This window comes from Psammomys obesus, unplaced genomic scaffold (assembly GCF_907164565.1).
Source record: "Psammomys obesus unplaced genomic scaffold, mPsaObe1.curated_primary_1811, whole genome shotgun sequence".
In the NCBI taxonomy this organism is placed as follows: Eukaryota; Metazoa; Chordata; class Mammalia; order Rodentia; family Muridae; genus Psammomys; species Psammomys obesus.
Genome location: NW_026586383.1, coordinates 10457602 through 10472012, shown reverse-complemented (window position 1 = coordinate 10472012; position 14411 = coordinate 10457602). Strand labels below are relative to the sequence as shown.

Here is a 14411-nt window from a genome sequence, read left to right as displayed (position 1 = left end):
ATTCATTCATTCATTCATTCATTCATTCATTCATTCATTCATTCATTTTTGAGATGTTTCACCATACAGCCCCAACTGGCCTGCAATGTACCACGTAGACCAGGCTGGCCTTGAACTCACAAAGATGCATGAGCCTGCCTCTGCTCCCCAAATACTGAGATTAAAGAAAGGCAACCATCACAATGCCCAGCTTTCTCTTCTCTTCCTTTCAGATACTTTATAAACTACATAAGTCACAGAAACACAGAAATGTCCTTAGTGGGAAGCTATTTAAATGCTGGCATGACAACTGTATTCTCTCCACTTCAGTGTGGTACTTAACACTTTCTCCTAAGCTCCTATTAATTTAAAACAGAAATCAAACATGATTACATGAAAACTGACAAAAGATTTACAATCAAGGCCCACAAGTGAGAGTCCTCAGCACCACCATGTTTGTGCTATGTCTACACAACAGCTGCCTGCCTCTTCCTTGTTCTTTCAATTCAAAACCATTTTCTTAAGATGCCTGCAGAGAAACCAGAATTCTCCCCTAAAGAATTCTTTTCCCGCTGGCTATGCCACAGTCACCTGCCTTTGGAAACAGACAACTCCTGCACTGCAGGGCCCCACTTTTATCAGACTACTGACGATACAACAGTCTCTGGAGCCGGAAATTAACTCCCATTCTGTGCAGGCTCTCCTTGTTTCCAATCCACATACCTGTGACTAAGGCATCTGCCAAGTCAGACAACATTACCACCTGGTACCTAAGACCTGCTCACTTCTGCAATTAAGAGTCCATTCAGACGCTCAGCATAAGGAGGCAGCACCTGGCTGGAACGCCCCTGGTCTCAGTGGCAGTGGTGCTGCTCCTGCTGGCTTCCCTTTGGCCATCTTGACTGTGAATGCCAGGCACTGACTCTCCAGCTTCTATCCCTCTGTGAGCAGGCTGTCCACACTGCAGGCGCTTACTTGTCTCCTTTGCTCCACTTTTCTCCGCTCGGTGGCCTGTAAGCTCTCAGTCTCTGCATTTCCTCCTTCCAATGAGGAGGAGTTTCACTGCTGTCATCATCTTCGGACTCAGAGTGGGATCTTGACCTTGGAGGTGTGTGATAGCGCTTTAAACAGAGAGGATAGTAACCATTCTAAAAATGCCTCTTATAGGACAGAGCCAGGCAAAATAATCTAATGTAGGCACCGATCCAAGTACCAACTGGATAGCATGAAGTTATCTTAATTATAAGATGTAGAGAGGCAAAAGCAGCAAAACATTCACTTGGTATCCTGAAAGTTCCCTTTGCAGTCCTAATATATTCATTACCCTCCATTACTCATAAACCAAAACTTCTCAACATACTATTTCATGGATTACATCACTAAATTCATCCATAGCTGTACCTACCAGAGGCAGCACCTTCCCAAAGCTATGGGAATAGTTTGAACAGGAGAAATAGTCTGTCTAAAACTAAACCTTTGATTATTACAATAGAATGTTAAAAGTAAATATTTAGATAAACAATTTGAAAGAAGAAAGTTGTAACATACTTACAATTGTGCCTCTTCCTTTAATTTTCCGTCCAGACTTTGACACAGATGGTTTCTGATCACTTACAACAGGTGTAACATCTGGAACATTCCTGAAAAAGTGGTGATGACAATTAAAAATGTGCAAATGCTCCTTAGACGATGTCTCCCCAACATTCAAATGCAGAACTACAATCTTAACAATATGAAGACTTCTGCTTCAGGACATGAGAGTGACAGGAAATTCAAATGTTCACACCCTGACACTGTAGGGGCGTGGTCACACTGATGCACACCTGAGCTCCCTCGGCTCTGAGGCGCACGCCCCTCACAGACACAGCTTGACCAGCATCATGGGCCACCCCATGGCCAGGTGTGCGAACTCACTGCAGGCCGCGGGGGCGGCTCCAACAACGGAGAACACCAAGCTGAGCTCTTCGAGAGCTCCCTTCGTCCCGTTAGGACCTATGTGTTTGCTGAGGTAGTTTGCATTTTTTAAATTGAAGATTTGTGGAGGAAGTAAACAAGCAAAGAAAACAACAAAACAACAACAAACCCCCCGGTGAGGCTCCGCAGCACTTCCGCTACACGGCACATGCTTCTCTCCTTCCCCTCCCACCTCTCTCTTTGGAGACTAGACTTTGTTATGTTCAGGATGGACATCAATCCCCAAGTCAAATATTCCTTCCGATACCTAGGGCTATGTGCGTACATGCCACCATGCCTGGCTCATGTTCTTTTTGTTTTGTTTTGGAAGACAGGGTTTCTCTGTGTAGCCTTGGCTGTCCTGGACTCACTCTGTACACCAGACTGACCTAGAACTCAGAAATCTACCTGCCTCTGCCTTCCTGAGTGCTGGGATTACTCATGTCCTTTTAATATTTCTGAATTTAAATCTAATATACAAAGTATTTTTGAGATTAAATATAAAGCCACAATGCAGGGAAACTAACTACAGTAATATTTATGATACTAACTTGTATCTTCAGTTACCATGTAATTTACTTTGCACTATTAAAATTGAAATAAATTTCACTACTTAGTTGGATCCACAGAGTTCAATGTACCTGTTAACCAATTCTGAAAACTCACCCCTTGAACAAAAGGGCAATGAAGAGTAATATAACCTTCTCAGACCTCTAATAAGCACGTCCCTCCCTGCCAGGCATGGCAGCATATAGATATACATACTAATCCTCTGAGGATGAAGCAGAAGGACTGCAAGTTCAAGGCTAGCCTGTGACACACCAAGTCCTGTCTTGAAAAATAAGCCGACAAAAAACAAACAAACAAACAAAAAAACCCCAAAAAACTCCACCAAACCAAAGCAACAAAACAGAGCCTCTTGACTGACTACTTGCCCAGTTTCCTTTACCTATTCATGCACTCACGTGTGAGTTCTGAAAGGGAGGTACACTCACCACTCTCGTGTGTACTCTGAATGTAAGTCATGGCTAGTACCACCCTGCAATGAACTGACGGACTTACACCAGAGGGCAGAGTAAAGAGGAGGAAGGCCGCTGAGTAACAGACCCCCCTCCCCCTGCGCCTTGTCCCATGCTGTGAGTGCCCCATGGGACGCCTGTGCAATGAGAGCATGCCCACGGCGCTTCTGTACTGGGCACGGTGGGAAGGGCATGGCACACCATCAGCCTACTTACGGCTCTGGCTCCACTGTGGCAGCAGGCATATCTCTTCTAAGTAAAAATCGGTTCTCGGGAACTGGAGGAATCTCTTCTGGGCGGACAACGGGCTTTTCTCTTTTAGCATTTGAGTCCCCTGATCTTTTTTCTTTCACGTCACTCCTCCCAGAGTAACTAAAATAAACCAAGTCACCAATTTAGATGTTAATGCCAACATTTCATAAAACACGTACAAAGAAAACAGCAAAACTTACTGAGTGTTGATTTTCACAAAGCATCAATACATTGAAAAATCCAGAGCAAAGACATTTTTTCAAAAGAAAGATTAAAAAAAGATAAACTGAACACTAAAATTTTGAAATGGAAATTGTCAATTATCCTTATGTTTTCCTTCTTAAAAACTTTTTTTGTCAGCCAGGCGCAGTGGCGCACACCTGTGATCCCAGCATGAGAGGCAGAAGCAGGTGGATCTCTGAGCTGGAGGCGAGCTTGGTCTGCAGAGGCCAGGGCTACACAGAAAGACCATATCAGAAAGAAAACAAAAAACCACGTTTTTTATCTGTTTGTCATTTCCTTGTGTGGGCTAGTGTGCTGCATGCTGTGACTGGGCATGAACAACACCCTGTGGAGACTGCCCAGGCTGGTGAGAAGCCACAGCCAGCTCAGAGGCTCAGAGTCTGCTTCAGGGAGAGTGAGTTTTCTTCAGGGTGTGTACTCTGGTACAGAGTCTATGCTCCAGTGAGTGGCCCTGCACCCTGCACACACAGAACACAGCCAGGATACCCCACAGGTCATCCAAAGAAAACAAAAAGAGAAGGAGAAGTGTGTGTGGGGGGGGAGAAGTGTGAGTGGGTGGGGCGGGGAGAAGTGTGAGTGGGGGGAAGAAGTGTGAGTGGGCGGGGAACTGGAAGGAGGGGTTAGGAGGTGGAAGAAAAAGTTACTTTACAGATCTGTGAACTCTCAAAGTAGTAAGAAGAGTTTGGGCATTAGGGCTGGCAAGACAGCTCAGTGAGAGAGACCCTTGCTGCCAACCCTGAGGTCCTGAATCTAGTCCCTCAGACACTCTGGAGAAAGATGCCACTCCTTCAAACTGTCTTCTGGCCACCACAGATGGTACATGACACACATCTTTGAATACACAAAACCTTAAAACTAAAAAACAAAACCAACCAACCAACAACAACAAAAAAATACCAAACAAACAAAACCCCAATAACAACAAAAAAGGATTTCAAGAACTGTCTTCACCCGGACACCACAGACTGCTCCAGGCACCCGGGACTGAGAACACTGACACAGCGCTCCATCACACTTACCACGTGGGGCTCACTGTGAGCTTCCTCCTTGGGCCCTCTGAACCGCTCATTTCTTTCCGTCTCTTTTTAGTGTGTCTGACTTTTGGCCTCCTCTTGTGTCTCCTCCTCCTGATTCTCTCTCGTTCAACTTCACTTTCTGAGGATGATTCTGAAGAGGAAGAGGAATTGGAAGAGGAATCCGAGTCTTCTGAATGTGCTGGTTTCTTCCTTTTCTTCTCAAAAACTTTTAAGAGATATTAAAAACAACATTAGTACTAGAGCCCAGTGCACACCATCCAGAGGTAAAATGTGACAGCCAATCATCATAGCACTGTGTCATGTATAGCAAACTAAAATAAGACTTAACTAAACTTTTCCCCAGTTAAGTAAAATACAGCTGTCTGAAAACTTGGACAAGTCCCCACCTGAGGACTAGACTCTAAATAAGCCAGTGACAAAGAGCTGAGACAGGAAATGAACAAGGTAAAGGGAATACAGAGATGCAGGAAACTTCAGATTACACCTAAAGTAGCTCGTAGGGGTCATATAGATTCTTAACAAAGAATGCCCTGGACATGAGGGCAGCACGAAGACCTTGAGTATCTGAATAAAGGTCAGTGTGGCTGCAGGCAATGAGCCCTGGGAAGAGCCAGAAAGACAACAGAGGGCCACAGGCCTCTGTGCTGAGGGTGCCACTGCAGGTGTCTGGGGGGGGCGTGGATACGAAGTGAGGCTTAGGAGGATCACTTTGGCGGCTGCTAAAGACAAACCAAAGTAAACCAAGGACATAAGCAAGGGGACACTCCTGCTGAGAAATGGTCACAGAAAAAACAGGAGACGGAGGCAAGGTAGGCTGCTCAGCAAGAGAGGGCTTGGGTCAGCCAGCAGCGAGGCAGTAGAGGAGTTAACAACATCTGCTGTGGGACGGGATAAACCAAAGATGGACAGAAGCACCAATGCTACCACTCCCCACACTCCCCAAATTTAGAAGGAGTCTTCACGCTGCCACATGCTTTACACCTCTGTCCCAGATTTCGCCACCCTCCAAAATCTCTTACCATCTTTTGTCAACTTTGTGGCAATCACCCCACAGTCAATGACTCGGACATCTGCGTAAGGCCTGCTTGCAGCATCTGTTTTCAGATTTTCAATCTGTTCAATTACTTCAAAACCGGAAATAACCAGTCCAAAGACAACATGAACCCTGTCATAATATTAAAAAAAAAAATTGGTCTGGTAATAATTACATAATGAACAGTAACTGGGACAAATGCTGTTAAAAACAAAACAAAAAAATCTCCATATCCACAGAACTGGAAACAAATCCAAAGGGAAGGACAACCTGAAGTCTACTTCACAATACGAACCGGCAACAGTTCACTGGAGACAAAGCGGGGCTCGGTTTCTGCTATGGCTGCAGCGGGTTAAGAGTGGTGACAATACACTTCATACTGAGAAGCCATCTCAACAATACTCAGAACATGGCCGAGAAGCCTGCCCATGGGCAAAAGTGGAAGACCTCTTCAGCAACGAGTGACAGCTCTCAAAGCGTGCTCCCGGGGCCCCTTCGGGAAGAGTTCAGCTAGGGAAGACTAACCCCCGGGGAACCTGTCCTTCAGGTCATCACCCAAACAGTGCCCCAAGATTTTAACAACTTGATGCTTACCCATCCAGGTGTGGAGCAGGCTTTGTAGTTCTGTACAATAAACATCAAAAAATGACGTATTCAGATGAAGAAAGCAGAGGTTTAAACACAGCATGTAGTGAACAAGGAAGTAAAGATAAAGACAGAAAACTGTTAAGCATGGCGTGCATCCAACATAAAGACCCCCACACACCAACAGTAGCCACTTTACTGATTAAAAAACAAAATTACAGTGAATTAGAAAACCAAATCTATTAGAATATATAAAATAGGTTTCATTTGCGTTATAGAAAGCAATATACAGCATACACATTGATACTCAATTTTCTCTCAAATCAAAACCAAACATTTAAAACTATTTCCCAGCTGAATTAAGCGAGGAGGAGGAGGCCACTGCCGCATGGGGAGATGGGGACTTTGGTAGACACTGGGCTCTTCTGTTTCTGAAGACTGACTGAGTCAGTCTGCACATTCTTTGTTAAGGCGAATGGAGGACCCTCAGGAGTCTTTTCTGCAGAACTTCCGGCCCCTCCTTTCACTCAAGGTGAAGCTTTGCAGCTGACACTCTGAAACTGCCATAGGAAGGGGCTCTCACACTGCTCCTCACAGCAAAATGAGGGTATTATTGACATCTTCAATTTCCATGGCCCAGAAAACACCCCACCTGCTGCTCTGTGGATGCCCCACTGCCACTACCGGGACATCTGTGAGGTACACTCGGTTAAGACATTTTGAACCAAAGTTGGTTTTCCCATAACATTTTCAAAGATCATTACATGTGAATTGTAATGCAAAAAGTCAAAAGTGGATAGCTAGGTCAGCATTAGACCATCAGAACATTAATCAGTAAGGAGAAAAAAAATATGACACAGATAAGATCACTAGCTATCAGGCCGTATTAAAGCAGTTACTTGTATGAGAAAAAAACCCATATGCATTTTAATGTACAGTTTAAAGCCATTCTAAGACACATCAACAGAACAAAATTTAACCTTCACAACAATGGCAAAAACATTATTGTACAAGAGACTGTAATGTTTATACTTACTTTAAGAATATCGAGTTCTGTAGGAGGACTATAAATAGTATTTTAACTTAAAAAATTTTACTGTCAATTTAAGTCTCAGAACTTTAATTAAAATTCTGAGTTTTTATGTTACAAGTCTCAAATATTTCTTAGAAAATTGAGTAGAAATTCAAGCCAGTTTAATTTTAAAAACAAAAACAGGTAACAAAGAAGAGGAAAAGAAATAAAGAAAACGTAACAAACTGGTGAGTGAGCCACAAACACTGGAACTATGAAACACACATCTAGAAGTTGTAGCACAACTTTAAACAAAAATGCTTCCTGTATCACAGAACCTTACCAAAACAAAAACTAAGACATAAGCTAGACAGAACCCTCCATGAGAAGATATAAGAGTGCTTCCTGAAAGACAATACTGTCCTGCCTTGCACCAATGAGAGAGAGCACATGGTTTACTGAGCAGATGCTCTCCTCCTTTCCCGGCCTCACTCTCAGAAATCAGCACTGAGAAGAGCCTACACACACGAAGCCCAATTCAGCTGCCATCTAGGCTAACAAATGCTGTGACAGCCATGTAAGGCAAACCCTTACATGGAGCAAATGTGATAGTCTGGCTAGCTGCAGAAACACATACTCAGACCAACTGAGGCTGGAAGAGGGCTCAAGCCTGGGATAGATAAGCTGTCTCAAAGCTGAGAAAGAACTCGGGTCCTCATGTGAGCTAAGCACATGCGACACTGTCGGCCTCTGCTCTGCTCTCAAGCCCAGTGACACTGAGAGCGGTCCTCAGTGCACTGAGTAGTAACAGCACACAGCCCTCCCTGCCTTTTCTTCAGCTGCGCCCTGTGTCGGAACCAGTGCAAAGCATTTAGTTTACTGGCACCTACACTCAGGACACAGAGCGACCAACCTGTACCTTAACTGGGATGGAATACACAGTAAAAACCTGGAAAGTGCTTCACAAAAAAACCAACTGGCTGGACCCGAGCCTAAGCTCACCCACCGGCACTGTGCTGACAGCACACACAAGGAACAGTACACAGCAAACCAGGGGAACAGGAGGAAAGGCAGGAAAAACTCCGACAGAGACCCCTTGCCCACCAGCTCCTGATCCAACATTTTCGGTGATCTCACTCATGCCAGTACACACGCAATAAACTAAGATGTACAAGACCAGAGCTGAGCAGCGATGTTAGGTTAGATGCACTTATTAAAACAAACCCAATGCAGAAACAAACCCAAACATTTCGAACTGTAAAGCTTCAGTACTCACGTTTCTATTTTCTCCTGACAGTCTGAGACACAGCTTCTGTCAACCCTAAATCTACCTCAACAGTTAGTACTGCTGTTGTCCCAAAGGGTAAACTTCACTTACGCCATCATCAGAGCAGCTTTGGGACCCTGCCAGCTCCTAAAGTCCCAATGTCACACAGCACTGTGGTGCACACAAGAGCCACTGACACAAAACTGTACCTCACAGATTATCCGTAAGCAACTAACACCTTTATTTACATGTATTGCTGCTACACAGAACAAGCAGAAACCATTTTCCCCCTTAAAATGTTTCAGTACATGTAGCATTAGGATTAAAGAAACAAAGGCAAAAGAAAAGAGAAAGAGCCTTAGAGTAATGAGACATTACCTTTGGAGCGCACGGTGTAACACTCTTTCTGTAAATTTTACACAAAAATGGCAAGAAATAAATTGTAATACACTTTTAAGACAAAACTGAATTTATGTTTTAATATCAATATAACTTTGAAATTAAAATTTTAGAGTTTTATGCAAAGCAAGAAAGCTTTTTAAAATGGAGGGCTCTAAATTTTCTTTCACAAGATATTTATGAAGAGATGAATTTTGTTTTGAAAAAGCCTTGTGGAGATCTCCTCATGGTATTTTAACACAGGAGGTGGTTAACAGCTCATAAAACATTAAAACTCCCTTTATAACCTCAGAGACTAGCTAGGCCATCTTTCTCAAAAAGGTAATGCATCTTAGTATAGACAGATAAACAAATCTAAACACTCAGAAATTGGTTCTTCTGGTAGACGGCAAAGATACCCCCAACACAAGTTTAGACCATCCAATACAGAACTCGAGGGACCTAGGCAATTGACTTCATTTTCTCGCTGTGCCCTGGAAATCCTTTCTTGGTTGTGTCATAACGCAACAGAGCCCTGGAGAAGGACTTGGGCAGGGTCTGGACTATGCTCACTGCTTGGTGCATGTATTCACTGGACAAAATTAATAGAAACAGTAATAAGAGCAAAATCAGAACTTTAGGGATCTTCTCTGAGGCTCAAAAGGCAATAGAGATGACAGCCTTAGGCCACGAATCAAATCCTGGCCAGAGGATTTTCATTTCTGAACTGATTCTTCCCCTTATGAGAATTTTTTTTGAAGAATACACATGGATGAATTTTGACTGATGAAACTAAAAAAAAAAAGACTATAAAACCAAACCCCTATTTTACTAGGAGCAAAATTTTCTAAGATTTTTGATATATTAAATATTAAAACGTTATAAACTAAAATCTCTTAGGTAAGGATGCATCGGTGTCACAAAGCAGAAAGGTGCTTCAGGCCTGAAGAATGCAGGCTCTGGAAACACCGATTCTAAAGTCCTCTGTGACACAGCACAGCGTCACAAGCGGGGAGCCCACCAAATAGTGCGCAATCACAACGCGGTGCTGCCAACCTCCCCTGGCAGAGCCTTCTCAAGTTCAACACCAGTGTAAAGGAAAGGTACACAAATTCTAACTAGATGCAGCGTTCCTTCCTGACTGCTAGCATGGACATGAAGGGCACTACGCAACTCCAAGCATAGGTGTTGGGACGGCACCTATCTATGTGATATTCAGAGAACGCGGCCCTGAGGGTAAAATGTCACCAACTCCTTTCCTCTCAAAAACATTTTCAAAATTAGCATGAAGTTATTACCTTCTCTAAAAACAAAACAAAACAGGACCCAAACCCACAACAACAACCACCCCCCCCAGTGGACTGCCTAGGGCTATGGCATTTACTACCACTTCCTCTTACAGTTACAGAGGTGGGTAAGACATTTCCCCAGACTTAGTTCTGCTTGTCCAAGTGTCAATCAACAAAGACTTACAAAGTCCTTAAACAGCTACCTCTTTCCTCCACTTGCTTCCTACCTTGGAATGAGCATTCCTTTCTCATTAGATGAAGAACACTCGTTAAGTCTGCTTCTTAAATGATAAAAAACAACCTAGTCTGTGTGCCCCTCCCCTACTTATGACGGCCATGATAAACAGGGAACTAGAGATACAGTTCAGCGGCTAAGACACTCACTGCTCTTCACCACCACAGTTTACTTCCTAGCACCCACATGGTAGCTCACAACCAGCTATGAAACAAGCCTCAGAATCTAAGCCTTCTTCCAGCCTCCAGAGGCACTGTATCCACAGAGTACACACACACACACACACACACACACACACACACACACACACACACACATAAAATAAAAATAAACGAAGGGGAAAATAGAACATCATTCATATATATATATATATATATATATATATATATATATATATATATACACTCAATGGACTGAGTGTGACAGCACATGGCACCTAAGAGAAAGAGGCAGGTGGGTCTCGGAGCTCCAGGCCAGCCTCAGTTTAAAGAACTGTTGCCTAGCATGTACAAGGTCCTGAGTCTGAAGACCAGTACCGAGAAAAAGAAAGAAGCAGAAATTTTGTTTAAAGGTTAAGCTGGGCATTTCTATAATATCTCGATTTCATAGACATTATCACGACCAGAACAGTGAGTGACCGGTAACAAGCTACTCACTAAGGCTCTGGGGCCTTAACAAGTCTACTCTGGAAATGGAGAGAAGGCTCAGAATAGCAGCACTGGCTGCTCTTCCAGAAGATCCAGGTTCAATTCCCCAGGACCCACGTGGTAGCTCACAACAATTCCAGTCACAGGGGATCCAACGCCCTCTTCAGGCCTTTAAGGGCACTGTATGCACAGGATACACAGACATAGCCAGGCAAAACAGTCATACACACAAAATAAGTATTATTAAAAGAAAGAGACCTGCACTGACAGGTATTTTAGTAGCAGCTGAGGGGAGAAACTGCTGCTATCTGATTTAGACAAAATGATTCCCAAGCCTTTTTGAGGTACTATTCAAACTGGGGAAAACTAAGTAGTTACAGAATAATTTCTTTTAGACAAGAATGTCTATACACAGATCACTTGATTTATTCAGATCTTTCTATAAGACATGCTCTTTCTTCTAAGACATTTTTCTACCAAAATATTTTTAGCTCATGTTAAAAGAAGGGCCCATTTAAGGCTAGGTAGATGGCTCACTGGGTGTTAACTAGCTTTTGATTTTTTTTTTTTTTTTAGCATAAGGGACCCTAGTTTGATAGCCAGCACCCATAACAGCCAAGTGTAGGAGCATGCACCTGTAATGTTAGCAATGGGGAGGGCAGAGAAAGGACCCTGCCAGCCAGCTAGCAAAGGAGAATCCAGAGAGTCCAGGTTCAGTGGGAGACTGTCTCAAAAAATAAGGGGGAGGAAGTTGACGAAGGAAGACATCCGATGTCAAGGTCTAACTTCTGTTCTCATGTAGTTTTGAGAAACACAAGACACATACACCTGCCAACAGACACAGACATAGCTTTTACAAATTAAAGATTTCTAAAAATCTGTAACTTGGTACAGAAAAACAGCTAAAACCAGGATTTTGTGTGTGTGTGTGTGGTTTTTATTTTTATTTATCTTTTCTGTGTGTCGTATGATACCTTGGAACTTACTCTGTAATCAAAATTCACAACTGTTCTCCTTCCATAGCCATCTGAGTGCCAGGACCACAGGCAGAAGCCACCACATCTGGCTAAAACCAAAGCTTCCTCATAGCTACATACCAATTCCATCCCAGAAAAGAATAACAAAAGTTATAAAGTAACCTTTCTAATCACTGTTTTATATAATGCTTTCCTATCTTTTCAATGACTAGAGATAATAAAAATTAGTACCAGAATGATCGCTAACAATGATAGCTAAAGAAGTTCTCCAACTATTATTTTCCTTCTCTGCAGAACAACCTGCCTCTGATACTTAGCCACAGTGACTCAGAACACAGGGCTTGTCACCCTGAAGCATGCAGGCAGCAGCTCTCTTCTGTAGGACAGGTTCTTCCAGAATGTGAGAAGGGATTCTAGAGCAGCCTGGACTGGGCATGCTTGTCTTCCTAGCTCAACACTCACTTTCTGCAGAACATAAAACTTGTTCCACGTGTTTTCTAAGCCCTGTTCCACTCTAATTCTACAGCTTTATCTGATACAGTCATTCCTTCAGCTGTGTTCTGCAGGGCTAGTGACTGAGCCTACGGCCTTGCACATACAGGGCAAGCCTTCCACCAGGAAGGAACTACACAATTCCTGCCCTGCAGCTCCTATTGTGTGTGTGTGTGTTTTTTTTTTTTTATACTTAACGTAAAAAATAAACAAAGTGACAAAATGAGTGAACACTGATGTGGGCTGGCTTGGTGAGTGCGGTCCCAGGAGTCTGCATGTTTCAATGTGAACAAACCCTTATTTCCTTCAGAGTTTATGAGGATGGGGCCACACACCATTACCTTCCCGTTTCCCGATCAGAAGAACGTCTCTTCTTTTATATGCTCTCAAAACAGAAGCACGACAGTCCAGACAGTAGTCAATACAAGCAGTTAATGATAAAATTTACAGATAGCTGTAAGGAAAACCTTATTTCCACTATATAGGATCACGAAATATAAATATGTATCTGCTAATATATGTTTTCTCTCTTCACACACAAAGACAAATAAATGGTTTCAGCCAAAGAAAACAATTTATACAAAATTATGTTGAAGAAAATTCAGTGTACACCTGAGGAAGGGAAGCTGCTAACGTGTGTGAGATTCAAGACAACAGTTAATGCGGACAGCACAAAATCCCTGAGGGATTTCCATGGTGACACTAACAGCTCCACGCTCACTGTCAAGAACAGCTGTAGAGTTGTGGGCCCCAACCGAGTGCCATTTTGTGCAGATGTTTTACAGGTCCTTGCAAGGGCAAGGACACCTAAGACACCTGTGATGCCTCTTACACCACTCCTTCCTTCTGCTCACAGCTGCTATCCAAGGTGCCACAGGAAGTGTGGTGACAGGACAAAGACCCGGAGCTGTCCCTGGGGAGCCACGGGGAGATCTCAGCGCTGACACACACACACAAGCAAAGGACACCATGTTATTTCTTTTACTACACCAGTGCCAAAAGGACATGAGATTGCAAGACAGCAAGTGTCAAAGACTCTCCCTTACTGGCTGCCATCTCTGTTGTCTCTATCCTTTCCATGAAGGTCAGGACACGTTTCACACAGAAACATAAACTTTAGTTTGATTTAATTTTGCAACTCAGGAAGTGGAATTTTCAGCCAGCTTAAAGCAGCACATAGACACAAGTTACTTTTTAAAAAGTCAGGACAAACTTTGTTGTGGGTGCAAAATGTTCAATTACCTCCAAGACTGTGAACTCCTCTCCACAAGGAAGTTTCAAATAAATTTTCACCAAACTAAAGATAGAAAATTTTTTTCATGCTTTCAGTGATTTTAGTGCTACCCATTGTTAAATTATAGAAACCAGCTTTAAGTTTTTATTCCTAATTATGGACTTAAATTTTTCATTTGACATTCCTCAGCAAACATTAGACCAATGCAAGATCAGGCCACACAGAAAGCAGTAATGGCTTTTACTAAGTGTTCCTAGAGACTGAAGTGGCTATTAAATAATAAGATAACAGAATAGGACTTCATATCCCAGATTCTAACAGAGGTCCGTTAGCTAACTACATGTAATGATGGCAAGAAAATGCAACCACCTAAGGCAAATTTTAGATGTAATGATATAAAAAGAAACTTTAGAGCCCTCAGATGGCACCATCCTGACCAATGAATCGTTAGTTTTTCATGTTCGCAGTTCAGATAAGCGTAAAAATGGAAACGCAGGCCTCCAAGCAAACAGCTTTGACATGGAGTCACTATAGTTCCTCAAAGTCTACCTCTGTGGTCTGCACTGCCCCTCCCCCTCAGAGGTTAAGAGTAAGAGAAGTACTACAGAGTAAGAGAGTGCGCGTTAGGAGCTGCTATCTCGGGCCTCCTTCCTGTGGAACTCCAGCACACACACCTTCTACTAGCTTTCCATTTTTAGGACATCCTTCGGAACAGAATGCCCCTTATCTGAACTTCTTCAGATCATGTTGAAAATCTTTCAGACATAAAATGTGAGTTT

The 14411-nt window shown here is 43.0% G+C and overlaps 1 protein-coding gene across 3 annotated transcripts in view; it reads right to left on the bottom strand.

The window, feature by feature from the left end:
• Nktr (natural killer cell triggering receptor) overlaps positions 1-14411 on the bottom strand; it is a 37336-nt gene that overhangs the window by 9342 nt on the left and 13583 nt on the right. For 2 of the 3 annotated variants that reach the window (XM_055601605.1, XM_055601606.1), the window contains 6 exons: positions 6111-6140; positions 5503-5648; positions 4466-4688; positions 3168-3323; positions 1532-1619; positions 955-1100 (listed from right to left, as the gene is read on the bottom strand). In XM_055601605.1, the coding sequence (XP_055457580.1) occupies positions 955-1100; positions 1532-1619; positions 3168-3323; positions 4466-4688; positions 5503-5648; positions 6111-6140 (789 nt within the window). Of the gene's footprint in view, positions 1-954; positions 1101-1531; positions 1620-3167; positions 3324-4465; positions 4689-5502; positions 5649-6110; positions 6141-8758; positions 8777-14411 lie in introns of those variants that run through there. The other variant, XM_055601607.1, reaches the window with a different exon arrangement.